Source organism: Trachemys scripta, chromosome 1 (assembly GCF_013100865.1).
Source record: "Trachemys scripta elegans isolate TJP31775 chromosome 1, CAS_Tse_1.0, whole genome shotgun sequence".
NCBI classification, from domain to species: Eukaryota; Metazoa; Chordata; order Testudines; family Emydidae; genus Trachemys; species Trachemys scripta.
In genome coordinates this window covers 135,813,607-135,829,781 of record NC_048298.1, presented here as the reverse complement: position 1 = coordinate 135,829,781, position 16,175 = coordinate 135,813,607, and the positions used below count along the sequence as shown (strand labels likewise).

The 16,175-nt window shown below is 47.0% G+C and overlaps 1 protein-coding gene across 1 annotated transcript; it reads right to left on the bottom strand.

The window, feature by feature from the left end:
* Positions 1 to 5,729: 5,729 nt before the first annotated feature.
* LOC117885171 (C-type lectin domain family 2 member L-like) lies at positions 5,730 to 16,131 on the bottom strand. Its single transcript, XM_034786381.1, has 4 exons — positions 15,946 to 16,131; positions 14,613 to 14,800; positions 12,735 to 12,835; positions 5,730 to 8,791 (listed from the first exon to the last, which is right to left on the bottom strand). The coding sequence occupies exons 1-4, from the start codon at positions 16,013 to 16,015 to the stop codon at positions 8,686 to 8,688; spliced, it is 465 nt and encodes a 154-aa protein (XP_034642272.1). The 5' UTR covers positions 16,016 to 16,131; the 3' UTR covers positions 5,730 to 8,685.
* Between the last annotated feature and the right edge of the window lie 44 nt (positions 16,132 to 16,175).

Genomic DNA, 16,175 nt, shown 5'->3' with positions numbered 1-16,175 from the left:
GAGGGGGTGGGATGAGCACATTATTTAGTGTTTGTGTCACAGTAGGGTTTAGAGGGGACCAGAGGCGATGGGTATAATAGGCCAGAGAAGGCTAAACCTTCCCTGGCACAGTCGCTGCAGTGGGATGCCGTTTGCAGGATTTTACTTATTATTATGCTCTGTGCAGGTTTTGGGGCAGCCGAGGGAGCTGTATTTGCTATTCAACTTCCCAGGTTCTCTACGCTCACTACTTATATTCACTTAAAATCTATCTTTCTGTAATTAATCAATCTGTTTATATTTTACCTAAAACAGTGTGTTTTGCTTGAAGTGCTTGGGGAATCTGCTCATGGCTGATGCACATGCATTTTTCTTTGTTCAAGTTGCTCCCTGGCAAAACCTGTCACAATGTGTTTCTGAATTCTCATGGCAACAGGTGGGGGAAAACTGTTCAGATATAAAGAATGATAGAACTGTTTCATCAAATAATCTGAAAGTTATGTGAATTTTAATTAAGACAACTTGACATGTTCATATATATATGGAATGTATCAATATCTACTTGCTGTAGGGGTACTCTTTCAGGACAGCTGTACTACTTTACCCTTCATAGGGGTATGTGTGTCCAAAGGGTTAAAATATTCTGCTTGCATTTATTATTAAATCTACAAAATATTAAAATTGTAAAAAAAAAAATTATCATATAGACAGTCTAAGTCACTAAAGGTATTGGAATCATAAACTCCAGGACAGTTATATTGTCTTGTTATTGTAAAGGCCCGACCATACTGCCGACATTATACATAAGATGGACAAACGGCAAATAAACTTTAAGAAAAATACATTGAAGTAAAATATATAAGGCAAAGTGAATAGTAAAAACAGACCAGTATGGGAAAAAAATTGCAGTCTAATACTGTAAGCAAACAATTTATGAAACCAAGCACAATTTTACAGCCATTGAAAAACAGATACACTTTGGACAAATGAGAATATAATGAGATCCTCTTTTTCCTAAATAGCAGGTGGTCTGTAGTGGCTGCATATGGACTTCTCCCTCCAAAAACTCTCAAGTCCCTGGTGTCACAGATCACAAAGACCAACCCCATGCGTATGGTGGTGAGTGGAGAGAATCCTGAAGGACACATGAAGCCAGAACCTCTGCTGGTGTGATTTAGCACATCTTCACTTCAGTCAATGGAGTTACACTGATTTGCATTAGCTGAAGAGCTGGCTCTGTGATCTTTAGGAGAAAAAATCACTGTGATAAACTTTGTGCCAGTGGGGATCTGTGTTGGTTCTATTGCCACTGCTCATCGAAGGAAAATTATATTTAAATGAAAGCTGATATTTTTCTTCAGACCTCTCTCACACTAGAGGGCTTCCAGTCCTCTCAGACATATGGTAACTCCTGTCTCTCTAACCCAGGGAAGGTGTGACATTTTGGGTGCAATTATTCAGACCAGTGAGAGGTTGTCAGTTCTTGCCATGTCACCCCGGGTGCCTTTAATGTTCTGCTGCTGTGGCTCACAGTCCAGACGCCAACAGCCAGCAGACAACCTTTTATCTGAACCTATACTTTAGTCATCCAGATAAAACAGGACTCCAGTCAAAATCAATCCTGCCATTGGTGTTTGGGTAGGAAAACCCAAACCAGGCTTCCTCAGCCTCTCTCTTTTAATAATTAATCTTAACAATAGAAGCGGAGGGCATGGAGAGTTACTGGTACTGTATGGAACAGAAGTAATGGGAAGAGGCAGCAAAATGTGTGATGGGAAATTTAGACTCTGATTCCCAGCTTGCTTTAATGAATTCCAATGAGAGGAAATAGCTGGTTGGTTTATTTCTGCATTTCAAACAGGTTCCGAAGCCCACTGGAGAAAGGACACCTCCCGTGCAAGCACATGCTGAAATTTTCTGTTTGTCCGCTCCCCCAGCTCAGACCTCAGCACTACTCTGAAACAGCTGTGAGCTGGACAGGTGTTCTGGTTAATGAGACATGCAGAGAAGCACTCGATGCATACTATGGTGTTTTGGAAACTACCACATTACCCAGGACGTTGTGGCATAAAATTCATTGGTATTACAGATGGGCTCAAGTGGCATAATTTCCATTTGGATTTTGAGCCCTCCTCCTCAAAGTCTGAGGCGTGTTCAGAGCCAAGCTTTTGGTTCAGACATATATAAAGTAGAGTCATTTGAAAAATACAAACACAGGACGAGGTTGGGATTTCAGCCATGCTCAAGGTTCACAGAGGGTTGGTTCAAACCGGTCTCTAAAGTCATATTTAAATGGGGTAATGCTATTTTCTGACAATAATAGGCAGAACCTGAGATACTGCCCAATAGAAATCAAAGTCTCCATTTTGTAAGAACAAGCATATGTCAGTAAAATGCTGTCCATCTACTCACTTTTCTCCTGTGGTTAGTGACCTCCCCTTTACTTTTACTAGTGTTCATCTACCTCATCCTGCTCAACCTCACTGTGGCTCTCAGTGCTATTGACCACTCCAGCCTTCCTCCAGACTTCTCTAGCTCTCTGGCCTCCTGGTGAGAATCATGCCTTTTTGGGCTGCTATTTATTCAGTGCAGTTTGACAGAGAATTTGCATGTTCCCCTTGCCTCTCCCTTTATGTGGCTCTGTCATTAGCATATTCCTGCTTCTAGCTTCTCACTCTGTCTTGGGCTGATAGCCTCACCTTGGGCTATCTACATCTCCACATCTCCCTCAGCTCACTTTCATCCCTCCATCTGACAGCTGTCTGTCTGCCTGGACTCCCTCATCTCCTGGCTACACTGTAACTTCCTGCTACTCAGCATGTCACAGAATGAACTCTATACACAGGGCACCAGCCTGCAACCCAGGAGATTTGGATTATGTTCTTGCCTCTGCCACTGACCTAGTGTGTGGCCTCAGGCAAGTCACCTGTCTCCCTCTGCCTCAGTTTCCCCATTTGTAAAATAGAGATAATGATACTCACCCATCTTTTTAAAGTGCTTTGAGATTCCCCCTCACTATCACACTGACCCCCCCCTCACCTTCCCCTCCGTCTCTCCTGCCCTTCTACCCCCTCACTGTCACACTCACTCTGTTCCCCCCTGGGTTTGCTCTTGCTATATCAAAGTCTATTGGAAAAGAGTAGGAGCGAGCAAATGCAGTACATATTTGTGAACATTAGAGGGAGCTCACATAAGGAAATGGAGAAAGGAGAAAAAGAGAGTGAGTGGCAGTGTGCGGGGTGGGGAGGGGGAGGAGGGGATTGTAACAAGCATTGTGAATTTGTTGGAGAATCCAAAACCTGATTGGTTCTTACTCCTGTTAAAACCCAACACCCATCTCTGACTCATAGTAGTAAAAATCATGTATATAGCAGAACAAACTTTACAGATTTCACACACACAGAGGAAAACCCCAGCGTTGTTCAGAAGAGCTGGCAGGGGCTTGGTAGAGGGCAGGCGGCTCCTCGGAGTGGTCCAGGTGCAGGGGGAGTGGAGCTCATCAGGCAGTGTTCTGGGGTGTGTATGCGGGGTGAGGCTTGGTGGGAGGGTCTGGGTATGAGGGGCTCTGGATGCACGGGGGTTGGGCGGATGGGGGAGCAGCTCCCTGCACATGGATCCTTTAGCTTAGGAGCTATGGGTGCAGGAAGCGCTGTGGACGGGGTTTGCCCGAGTTGCCTACAGCTGGGGGAGAAATCTGGGGATGGGTCTGACACAATCCCGGATGCCGTGCAGGGGAAGAGGAAATCCCATCCTTCCCAGCCCAGCCGGGACTAGCAGCTGAGCTGGGCGCAGAGTAGGAGCCACCAGCCAGGTCTTCCTCAGTTCTACCCCCTGCCCCACAGTAATTTCTCTCTGCTGGCTACCCTGGGCAACTGAAATATACTGCTGGGTAGGGTCGCATTACCACTGTTGTGGCTTCCTTTTGCTTCACGGTCAGAAAGTCATTTTTTCTGTGGGGAAGCAAAGAAATCTGCGGGGGACATAAATTCTGAGCATGTAGACTATCCATGGATGACTGAGGAATGTAAAGAAAGAAATGCAGGAAAAATGGATGTCAACTTCGAGGACCTGGGAAGCAGGGAACAATGGTGTAGTTAATTTAGTTGGGGCATGTGTGGTTCAAACTCATTTAAAGAAACAATTGATGATTAATCTGTCCTACTTGCTTAAAAAAGTTGCTATAGATCTGAGCTTGGCAAATATCTCAGTGATAGAGCTCCATGGTGGGAAGTTTGTCCAGCCACTATTTCTTCCCCCTGCCCCAATTAGAAAGATACAGACTGATGTTGGTGGATTTTGCTTTTGTATAAATAGATTAATTTAAATGCAGATACAGGTCCAAATCCATAGCCCCTTGCTGGCTAATTTCTAAAGTACAGAGCTAGTATGGCAGTTGGCAGCAGATTTAGATCCAGTTTAGATTCCAAATTCCCCAGTAAGGCCAATTCCTTAAAGACTGAGCTCTCACCAGATTATCAGACTCTTTGGAAAGCAATAGTGCTGGTGATCCAGTCTCAAATCAGGCCCTATCTGTATGGTTCTGCTGGGGGGGAGGGGCAGTTGTACCAATGTAGGTGTAATATTAAAACCCCCTATGGCTGGTCTAGACAAGAGTTTTTGGCCCAGTGGTAGCTCAAGTTAATTATTTGTCAGTCAATTTGAGTTAACTAATACAGCTATACATGCTATTGTGGATGCTCCACAAACCTTTTTTCCTGCTGGTCTTGTTCAATCTTGTTTGAAACCTAGGACCAAACAATCATATGTAGACATGCATACATATACTATTATGTTAATCAAGTTACCTGATTGCTAATTATAGGAGCAAAATACAGGACCAAGCACTCTAGTCTACACAAAGCTCTAATGTAAGCAGTTTACCCTGGGATTTCCACTCTAGGGATGTCACAAGGGAGTGTCCTAGCCACTGGGCTATTATAGTGTATTCTGGGGTGTGACTTGTTCAATCTCCCTTGTTGAAGCTGTTCCACTTTGTATCAAATAATTAAATATTCACAGGGCCAGAGAGAGTGAGAACAACTCTAGAGGCTGATGGTTAGGGCATTCACCTGGGAGGGGTTGACTTGAATTCCAGTCCATGCTCCAGTTAATATTAAATTATTTCATTCATCCTAAAATATGGGAGACGACGATGGAACTACTTGTGTAACTGCTCATCAGTGTAAGGGGCTCATTATCTGGCCCTAAGTTACCTAATGCTACAGCATTTAGCTATGAGAGTAAACAGTGGCTGTGCCTGCCAGAGTCAAGGTCACAAAATAGTTTCCATTATAACCTACCTGTTCTTAGAACTTTTCCAAACATTCCCCTTTAACAGCTGAAATTGTCCATGCTTGATCTCTGCCCAGAGCTGAATTTTTTGGAAAGCTTAATTAATTATGAGAAAGCATAACAATGTACATTGTCCTATTGTTAAGAACTATTCAGTTCAATCTGCTTATCATGAGACTTTAAGACATGAAACACAGTGGATGAATAACCTTTTTGACATGTACATACTTTACTAAGTTTCTAAAAGTACGGTGGTAAATGCCAATATTTTGAAAACTCTGCCACATGAATAAGCAGAAGTAAATTCTACTATGCCCCATAATTATGTTACCGTAAATATATGTTTTGTAATACACTTTAATTCTTTAAGAGTTAGATGTGTTTCTGAATGTTCATGGCAACGCATGGGGAAACAACTAAATTAGACATATAAATAATGACAGAATAGTATCATCCAATAATCTGAAAGTTATGAGAATTTTAATTAATTAATTACACAAAACACATGTTCACACATACATGGAATATTTATTTGCCATAGGGGTATTCCTCAGAAAAACTTTCAGCACAGCTGCACTACTTTTCCCTTCAGAGGGGTATGTGTGTCCAAAAGATAAAAAAAAAAAAAATCTGCTTGTACTTATTATTAAATCTACAAATTATTAGACTTTTTATATGAAAATTTGTTTTTTATAACTTTAAGTCACTAAAGGCATTGAAATCATAAACTCCAGGACATTTACATTGTCCTGTCATTGTAAAGACATACAGCCGACGTTATACATATGACGGATAAAACCAAATAGCATATAAACTATAAACAAAGAAAATAAAATAAATAAAGAAAAATACATTGAAAAAAATATACAAGGCAAAGAGAATAGTAACAACAGAGCCTTATGGGGGAAAATTAGCAGTGTAAATAATATAAATAATTTGTAAAACAAGGCATAATTTTACACGCATGAGAATATGAAGAGATCCTCTTTTCGCTAACCAGCAGGCACTCATTGATGGCTGCACACGAACTGCCAGTGGGGTTCTGGGTTGGTTTTATTGCCATGGCTCGTCAAAGGAAAATTATTTTTAAAATGAAAGCTGAGGGCTTTCAGTCTTCTTAGACTTATGCTAACTCATGATCCTTCCCAACTGCAGACAGCTGATTTGGAATGGTTTTTTACCCTAAGAGTCAAACATCACCAGCAGCTAGAATCAATTGGCTGGACCATATAAACTCACTCACAGTGGTCATTGTTCCACAGCCACCTTGCTCTCATTTATCCCTCACTAGTCTTAGAACTATCTCAACAGAGAAATTAGTAGATTCATATACTGAGCCGTGATCTACACTTAACATTTAGATCAATCTAGCTACAGTGGCAGGGGTGTGAAAAATTCACACTTCTGAGCACAATAGGTAAACCGACCTAACCCCTGGTGCTTGGAAAGAATTCTTCCATCAACCCAGCTACCATTGCTTGGGGAGGCAGATTACTTACGTCAATGGAAAAACTGCTTCTGTCAATGTAGGAAGCCTCTACTTTATGGTGATCCAACAGCATAGCTGGAGTGCTGCCACTGTAGCACCTGTAGCATAGACATGCCCTCACTCAGAAACCTAAGATTCCATTCCTACCTAGCTCAGGGTTGGATGGGAACTTGCCCTGCCTTCCTTAAACTTTACTGCTGGACTGGAATAGCCCTTCGGACTGTTTCCACAGCACATGTTCTTTGGGTGTGAAAGGAAAGCGACCCTAGTAGATGCCCCTGAACCGAATCTTGTGCTACAAACTCGTGGTCTCAGGAATTATTTGAATTACATCCTCCGGTTGGAAAGTGACTCTCAGTAGTAGTATTAATTATTTGTATTGCGATAATGCCTAGAGATAATGGCCCCATTGTGGTAGGCACTGCACAAACATGACAAAAAGAGGTTTGATATAGCTAGCCAAGGAGATTGGATTCTGCAATCAGAGGTGAGACTGCAGCAAGCATAGACATACTTGAGGTAGCTTTGATCTAACTAGGTCATGTAACAATAGCACTGAAGCTGTGGCAGTACAGGCTAGCTGCTCAACTGCATAACCAAGGTCCCCAGCAGGATTGTACAGCCCGTGCTGCTGTGGCTGCATTGCTATTGTAATTTGAGCTAGCTAGATCAAAGCTAACTCGGGTATGTCTACACGTGCTGCAGTCACACTTCTGATTGCAGTGTAGACATACCCTCACTATAGGATGAGAAACAACAGATGGATACACCAAAGAGATTGAGGGGAAGGGGAGAGCACAAGGAATCAGTGATATGAGACGAGACTGACAAGCAGCATTCACAGCAAACCAGTGGCTGAGTTCTCAGTTCATGGCTAATAGAGCTTTCTCCTTCCTTTCTGAACCCAGGTGGGGTGGTTGTGGGTTAGTGTTTCTGGTAAGAGATTTTGGTAATCTAGTTGTTAGTGCTTTGAAATGTATGTAAATGTACTGAGGCTACATTGAATTTATAGATTTCAAAATGTTGTCAATGCAACAGACAAGTTCCTGCAATATCCTGAAGGAACTTTATTGAACTAAGTTAGACCTTATTGAAATAGGTGAATACCTTTGGGGGTCCACTGTATTAAGATGTAATTGTGTCTGTATTACTGTGGAATTGTATGTGTTTCCATGGAAGGATAAATAAGAGAACATCAGGGGGTAATTAGGCACATGCACTGAGATTGTAATATCTCCAGAGAGACACCACCACCTGGAGAAGTGCGCCTCCACTAGTTCAAACTGGACTCTCCAGGGACCAACAGACAAAAAAGATTTTTGGATAAATAGCCTGATTTTCAACCAGCTCAGGGCCTTCTTCCTGATCCAGCAAACAGACAGGACCTCTGGTCCACAGAAGGCCCCAATCCTTCTGGCAGGGTTGGAAGCACTGGCCCTAGTGAGCTTGTTCTGAGTTGATGCTGTGATGAACTTGTAACCAGAAGGAATTCGTTGGGTGGGGGGATGGAAGAACTGCTCCTGCTAGTATCCATGTTAGGGTGAACTCTGGGAAGCTTAGTAGCATGTGTGTAGTGTCTTTTATTGTTTTAATGCTTTCTCTGTAATGATTTTTACCGTAAGAATAAAGTGGGCTGTCATAGGAAGTGCTGTATGGTATCTTGTAACTGTAGCAATTACACCTGCTAACTGTCTCGGAGGAGAAAGCAAGCAGGTGTCCTTGGGCAACCTGTCTGTGCTGGGAACAACACAGTAAAGGCAGGGAACTGTGCAGCCCCAGTCAGAAGGGAGAGAGATGCAGCAAGCCTGAGACTAGGTGCCCTTGCTGGGTCACTGAGGGGAAATACAGGTGCAGTTGCCCTGAACTGTGACAGTTGAACCCGGGGTCTTACATTAATTGGCTGAGTGAAGCCTGAGTACACAGAGCTAAGAGGTTTTTTTACAGACCCAGCCCCTGGTTAATGAGCATCCAGAACTGGAGACCCCAGCTGATTCAATATAGGCACATTCTCCAGAACCCTTTACTGCCAACCTGCAAGAGAAAATGAAAGAAACTGTTACCTTGAAATTTACCATCAAATAATTCCACTGAACAAGGGAACCCTCTGGTGGTAACACAATCTCTTGAGAGACCCCCAGTGTTTCACCCTAATTCACTACATGAAATTTATTGTAAAGGGGAAGATGGGTATTTACTTAATATAAAAGAGTTTATGTATTTAATTTCCAGACAGAAGGCTTAGTTAACATGGAATTACTAGTAATTTCAGCAAATATCATTTTACAAGAATTCTGTAACAAACTAAATATCTGGAAATTCACAGTTAGTGTTACACTTCTTAAAAGGCTCTGGGGATGAATCTCCTCCTCACTCATGCTAGTTTTACGTTGGTGCAATTCCAGTGACTTCAGTGGAGTTACAGCAGTGCAAGTGACAGCAGAATCAGATCCTGAGAACACAAAAACTCTCCAGTTCAGGTCTCCTACACAAGTCTTCCTTAACCTTTACAAAGTCTTCTTTCATTTTTGATCTATGACATGACTAGCCTGGGTTTGCAATCAGCACATTGGATTATTTATATATGGGTATTCCTCCATTCCTGTCTGACAGCCCCAAGGAGGTGTTTCTGGGTGCTTGCTCATCTGCCCGGATGGGTCATTTAGGGGGAACTCCTTTTCCTTTCAGCACAGGTGCATGGGCTGTGATGTCATCAATATGCAGATGATACACAAAGTCTTTCCTCATGTGGCCCAAATGGTGCACGTTCCTTTGATTTTTCCAATGTCTGGCTGAGCTTGGGACTAGAGTGAGCAAAATGGCTAACAGTCAGGTAAAATGGAGACAATACTTGAAGGATGCATTGGGATGCTTCAGGGTATTGGGGGGATGGTTTCACACCATTACTGAGGGAATTTGTCACTATTTGTCAAAGAGGATTACAGCCTGGGGGTGATTATAGATCCCCATCTGCTACTAGGAATCTGACATACTTCAAGAACCTCAAAGTGCTGTTTCCATCTGCAGCTGGCTAGGCTGTGCCCCATTTTTCTCAGATGTGGCCCTTGTCACAGTTCTCCAGGCACCTGTGATCTCCAGACTGGATAAATGCATTGAGCTGTATGTAGGGCTACCCATGAAGGCTTCATGGAAGCTAGGACAGCTGCAGAAATGGAAATCAGTACACCATAGAACACCAATCCTTTGTTAACTGCACTAGCTCACTATTTGCTTCTGGGTAATATTTTAGCTGTTGACTCTATGATTCAAGCCCTTTATGGCTTGAGTCCTGGCCAGTGTTCCCTCTCATTTTTCCCACACATGTGCGGAATTAATTTTATTATGTGCACAAATATGAAGGTGATGTGTGACATCATCCATATTGGTGCACATAACAAATTTCATGTGATGGGGGTGCGGCCGAGGGGGTACGGTGTGGGGGAGTGGGGATCAGGACTGGGGCAGAAGGTTGGGGGTGAGGGCTCTGGCTCGGGGTGCTGGCTCTGCGGTGGAGCTGGGGATGCGAGGTTTGGGGTACAGCCTGCTCTGGGGCTATGGCGGGGAGAGAGGACTCCCCCCAGATCTCTCTCCCCACAGCAGCACCTGGGCTGTGGGGGGAGAGGAGCCTCTCTGGTCCGATCTGGGGCAGGGTTGGGGCCAGGGGAGGGGCACCCGTCCCCTGGCTGCAGCAGGTCTGGGCCGGGGCTGGGTTGGGGCCGGGTGTCTCTCTTCTGGCTATGACAGGTCAGGGCCGGGGGAGAGGCGCCTGCCCCCCCGGCTGCAGCAGATCCGGGGCAGGGTTGGGGCTGTGGCAGGTCCGCAGCTGGCTCGGAGCCGGAGCCGGGGAGCTTCTCCCCGCCACAGCAGGTCCGGGGTTGGGGGAGAGTCATCTCTCCCTGCCACAGCCCTGAACACCTGTGCAGCCACGCAGCTCAGAGGGAACTTAGGACATGGCTACCTAACAGCTTGCCCTTCTTCTCACCTGCAGTGACACAGAAATGGAAATCAGGTCACACAGTCACACTAACAGTCTCCAGAATTAAACATCAGGTGGTTGGTTAGGGTTGCCAACTTTCTAACCGCACAAAACCGAACACCCCTGTCCACCCCTCCCCCAAGGCCCCGCCCTTTCTCTGAGGCCCCACCTCCCACTCACTCCCTTCCCCCTCCCTCTGACACTCACTCTCCCCCACCCTCACTCACTTTCACTGGGATGGGGCGGTGGGTTGGGATACGGGAGGGGATGAGGGCTCCGGCTCGGGGAGTGGGCTCTGGGGTGGGGCCGGGGATGAGGGGTTTGTGGTACAGGATGGGTTTCCGTGCTGGGAGCAAGGGGTTTGGAGTGCGGGAGCAGGCTCAGGGCTGGGACAGGAGGTTGGGGTGTGGGAGGGGGTGCAGGCTCTGGCTGGGGGTGCGAGCTCTGGAGTGGGGCCAGGGATGAGGGGTTTGGGGTTTTGGGGCTGGGGCCAAGGCTTTTAGAGCACAGGATTTGGCTCAGGGCTGGGGCAGGGGTTTAGGGTGCGGGCTCTAGAAGGGAGTTAGTGTGCTGGACGGGGGGTCTGACATGGGGACAGGGGTTGGGGTGCAGGTGGGGGTTTGGGCTCCAGCTGGGCGGCACTTACCTCAGGTGGCTCCTGGTTAGCGGCACAGCAGGGCTAAGGCAGGTTCTCTGCCTGACCAGGCTCTGTGCAGCTCCTGGAAGCAGCTGGCACATCTGCCTCCTAGGTGCAGGGACAGCCAGTCAGCTCTGTGTGGTGCGCGCTACCTGCGCCCTCAGGCGCCGCCCCTCCAGCTCCCATTGGCAGCAGTTCCTAGCGAATGGGAGCTGCAGAGCCAGTGCTCGGGGCGGTGGCAGAGCGCGGAGCCTTCCTGATCACAGCTGCACCTAGGGGCCACAGGGAAATGCCGGCCGCTTCCGGGAGCCGTGCGGAGCCAGGGCAGGCAGGGAGCCTGCCTTAGCCATGCTACGCTGCTAACGAGGAGCAAACTGAGGTAAGTGCCCAACATGATATTTTTCTGTCTTATTATCTATCCCTTTTTAAATGATTCCCAACATTCTGCTTGCTTTTTTGACTGCTGCTGCACACTGAGTGGATGTTTTCAGAGAACTATCCACAATGACTCCAAGATCTCTTTCTTGAGTGGTAACAGCTCATTTAGACCCCATTATTTTGTATGTATAGTTGGGACCATATTTTGCCATGTGCATTACTTTGCATTTAGCAACAATGAATTTCATCTGCCATTTTGTTGCCTACTCACCCAGTTTTGTGAGATCCCTTTGTAACTATTTGCAGTCTGCTTTGGACTTAACTATCTTGTGTAGTCTTGTATCAGCTGCAAATTTTGCCACCTCACTTTTTACCCCTTTTCCCAAATGGTGAAGCATTGCTTAGGCAAGTAAATACACCTGCACTCTTACCCTATACGTCTCTCTACATGCCCAAGCAGTTCCTTCCCTGTCTACACTTCTATCTTTAGCAGTGTCCCACTACCAGCGACTTTTCCTGCCACAGGGAGAGTCTCCAGCAGTAGGGAAATTCAATGTTGGGGGAAGGCACTGGGGAAAGGCTCCGGTAAAGGGGATTCCCTGCTACAGTGAAAGACCCTGGCATAAGTGAAAGGCTCTAATAGAGGGGGAGCAGTGGGGAAGGCTCCTGCAAGTCCCTGCTGCCAAAGCCTTTCTCCACTGCCACCCCCCGACCAGAGCTTTTCACGGCTGTGTGTGACTGCACACCACCACAGTGTGGACACAGCCTGCTTTTCCCAGCAGCATGCAGCTACACATACCCTACACTCTGCCACCAAGTGTGTGCCGTGTAGATGTACCTTAAGATATGCTGTCTGCTCCTGCTGCCTTGGCCTTCTCTCCTTAGTCCCCTTCAAATCACTCCAAAAATTCTGCTTATTCCAGGAACCCTTCATTAACCCTTCTGTTATCATGTATCCAGGGCAATACAAGTCAATATCAACTTACAGATTTGAATCTAATGGAGTCCCGTTTACCCAATGGAATTCTTCTCCTGTCTTCTGAAGTCCAATCCACGGATCTTGCTTTGTAATTTTCATTATAAAGTTCTGTAGGAAAAAAAACACAAGGAGCAATCTTTGTTCCAGACTAGAAAATGAAAGGATGATCTTTCCCTTCTCCCAGACAATTATGGTTTAATGTACCAGTCTTTCACCTCTTGAGAGCTGACATCAAAATCATAAGTGTGGATCCTGTGATATCCACATGAAGAAAACCACCCCAAAATTCAGTCTGATTGGAAGTCTCTGCTCAAAAGACTGTCATGGACTAATATTAAGCATTTATATTGAGCCATGGAGGTGCTTTGACACTGTAGTGATGTATAGAGTCTACTATAAGAACCTGGATGAACACAGATAATTATTAAGTATTTACATAGACTCATGAGCACAGGACTGTACAAAATAAAGAGTAAGTTATGTCCCTGCTCTGAGAGCTACAGTCTGACATCAACAGAACAGTGGTCAACAGTTTAAGCAAAGCAGTTGGAGAAATCATTGGTGTAGAGACCAGAAGAAGGATTCCTGGATGAAGTAAGTTTTATAGAGGGAAGTGAATGAAGAGAGAGGAATTGTTCCAAGTGTTGAAAGCAAGAAAACAGATGGTGCCAAACCAAGCATGGAAGAAGAGGAAGGGAACAGTGAGGCAACAAGACTGGAAGGAGTATACAGAGCAAGGTGGGAAGTAGGAGAAAATGAGAGCAGAGATACAGTCAGCAGCCAGATTATAGAGGGTCTTGAAAGGGAAGATAAGGAGCTTCAGTACAGTGCAGTTTCCTGTAGTGAAGGTGTAGGGTGGGAGTATGTACTGCCCATCTAGGTGCCACCGCACACCCAGGTGCAGTCTGGACAGAGTGGAGACAAAGGGAAGCAAACTTCTGTGGTGGCTAGGGCCAGTTTGGCCCCTAGCACAACTAAGCGCAGCCCAAAAGCCTCCTCTAATTCAGAACAGACCTTCCTGGGTTGGCTGTGTGCAGCTTTGCAACATGGAGCTGCCCAGAACCCACAGAGCAGCTTGTTCTCTGCAGACTTCCCTTCTGCCCCCAGTATGACTACTATGCTGAGGTTAGGGATGGGGGCTCTGCAGCGCTCGCTTCAGATGAGGCAATTCTCTTCTGGCTGGCTATGGGGCTTTTTTGGGCCCTGTGCACTGCTGCAGCTCCATTTAAGGGACAGACCAGGGAAAGGAGAGAATCTCTTCCTGTATTTCAGAGCTTGGCTGGAGTGGGACTATTTTTAACATCCCAGCTAAAATTGAAGAAAAATGGCAAATCTCAGTGTCAGAGAAGTGTTACCTCACTCCCAACCTGGGGCTAACACAAGTATCCAGGCTAGTTGTCCTCGGTAGGTCCTGGTAACTCTGAGAATTTATGTCTGGTTACAGATAAGAAAGACGGGACATTGTTTTCACAGACAGTCGCCTCAGACACCAGCATTTGTGAATGTGATCAATCCAAAGGTTAAATGAGGCATTCCATGGACAACTTCTAAAACATTAACTACCAGGGTTGAAGACAGCAGCTCCAGAGGAGATGCTGGGAATGGGTGACAGGGACAGATCACTTGGTGATTACCTGTTCTGTTCATTCCCTCTAGGACACCTGGCATTGACCATTGTTGGAAGACAGGATACTGGGCTAGATGGATCTTTGGTCTGACCCAGTATGGCTGTTCTTATGTTCCTGTATTTCTGTGCACTCTGCCTTGTCACACTCCTTGTACTGGATTTACAGCCATTCAGATGAGAGAGCAGAATGAGAGAGTGGGGAATCACATAGATCACAGGAGGTGGGAAGGGGGGAACTAGCATATTTCATTCCCTTACCAGTTCCTGCTGGTTTTCAATTACAGTTAGGGAGCTGTTGTGTGAAGAACAAAAGCTCTGACTGGAGTCCCAGTCCTTTTCTTTCTCAGAGAAGTAGTAACATTTCCTTTTGTGGTACAGCCAGTCGGCAGGGCATGGTTCCAGAGGAGGAGAGCCAGAAGAACCTTTCCCTGATGAGCTATTTACTGCTAAAAAACAACAACAAACCAATCACATTTCTGCCAGTCAGATCTCCCAGAGCAGGCTTCCTGGAGCTACCTAGCCCAGCCCTGAATTTATGCCCTCTGCAGACAAGACCTCAGAACATTTGCAAATATTACAGNGGAGAACCTGTCAGCCCCCAGAATCCTGTCTCCAGCTGGGCACTCGCAGGCTGGCTGCTGTGTTGCAGGGAACCTGCACACTCCAGCTGTGTGAGCCCCATGCCAGGCTGACAGCTCAGGCTGTCATCCCCAGGGCAGGGGCTCCAGCTGTGAGTGCCTCACAATGCCCTACTTCAGTGGGTAGACGTGCTCCTGGTGAGGACACGCACCACAGACAGCAGGAGCACAGTGTGGATGTGACACACCACTTCTATTACTGCGGTGGCTGTAAATCCACTTAACTTAAGTCACTTTAATTCTGTAGTGCAGGCGAGGCCAGTTTTATCTGCTGCTCCCTTGCATCGCACTACTTCCCTTGCATCGCAGTCATGGGATTTCCCAGAACAGGGCGGGTCCGGGCAGGCTCTGGCCCACTGCCCTCAAGGGGAGCGGGTGGCTCCCTCAGGGAAATGCACGAAGTGTATGTCCGATGCCCTGATGTACATGAGTCCAGACCCAGGGCACCAGCCATTGCACTGGGATCCCCCTGTCTCAGGGGCTGCGCGCTCCCTGGCCCGCTAGGATCCTCCCGGGGCAGCCCTGGCTGCTGCTCCCACCCAGCTCAGGATTGTTTTCCCTGTCCGGGCTGGGTTAGGGTTGGGGTTGGGGCCGGGGCAGCCCGTTCACTGGTCCCTTCATTAGCTCCAGGGCATGGGCTGGGTTCGGCTCTTCACCTGCCGTTATAGCGAGTTGTGCGGGATCCGCCTGAGCCCTTCCCCAAAGGAGCCGCCTCCCCAGTGACACAGGTCCGCTCGCCCCGGCTTGATCCCGCTGGTGCTGGACTCGCTGGAGCTGCTCCCAGCAGGGGGATGAGCCCAGCCTCTGTCCGGTCCCTCCCCACGCCAATTGACATTGCTCTGTCTCCAGCAGGGTCCCCTCCTCCAGCGCCGCCCCACTGCGTCCGGAGATGCAGAGGGAGCCCGAAGCGGCTGCTGCGGACCCCGGCGGTTGGATCCCGCAGGCATATTTACCTGGGAGGCACCCAGGGGAAGCGGGGGGCGACCCCCCTCCTATTACAGCGTCTCCCCTGCTCCGGCTCATTTAGCCCAGTTCCGCCTTCCTGTCTCCGGCTGCATGGCGTCCTCAGGGCAGAGGCCAGAGGCCAGGGGGCGGATACTAGTGGATAAGGGAAGAGCTTTGTGGAAAGAGGCTTCCCAGCAATTCTCACAACTCTGCACACAAAGGACGGATCGTAGCTGGG

What these genes read in the sequence shown, in the direction of transcription:
- LOC117885171 (XM_034786381.1), bottom strand. Translation starts at nt 16,015, where the DNA reads ATGAGCCGGAGCAGGGGAGACGCTGTAATAGGAGGGGGGTCGCCCCCC. An exon ending in TTCCCCTGGGTGCCTCCCAG is followed by an intron (nt 14,801 to 15,945) that starts GTAAATATGCCT and finishes GTTGTTTTTTAG; the next exon opens with CAGTAAATAGCTCATCAGGG. An exon ending in TTGAAAACCAGCAGGAACTG is followed by an intron (nt 12,836 to 14,612) that starts GTAAGGGAATGA and finishes TTTTTCCTACAG; the next exon opens with AACTTTATAATGAAAATTAC.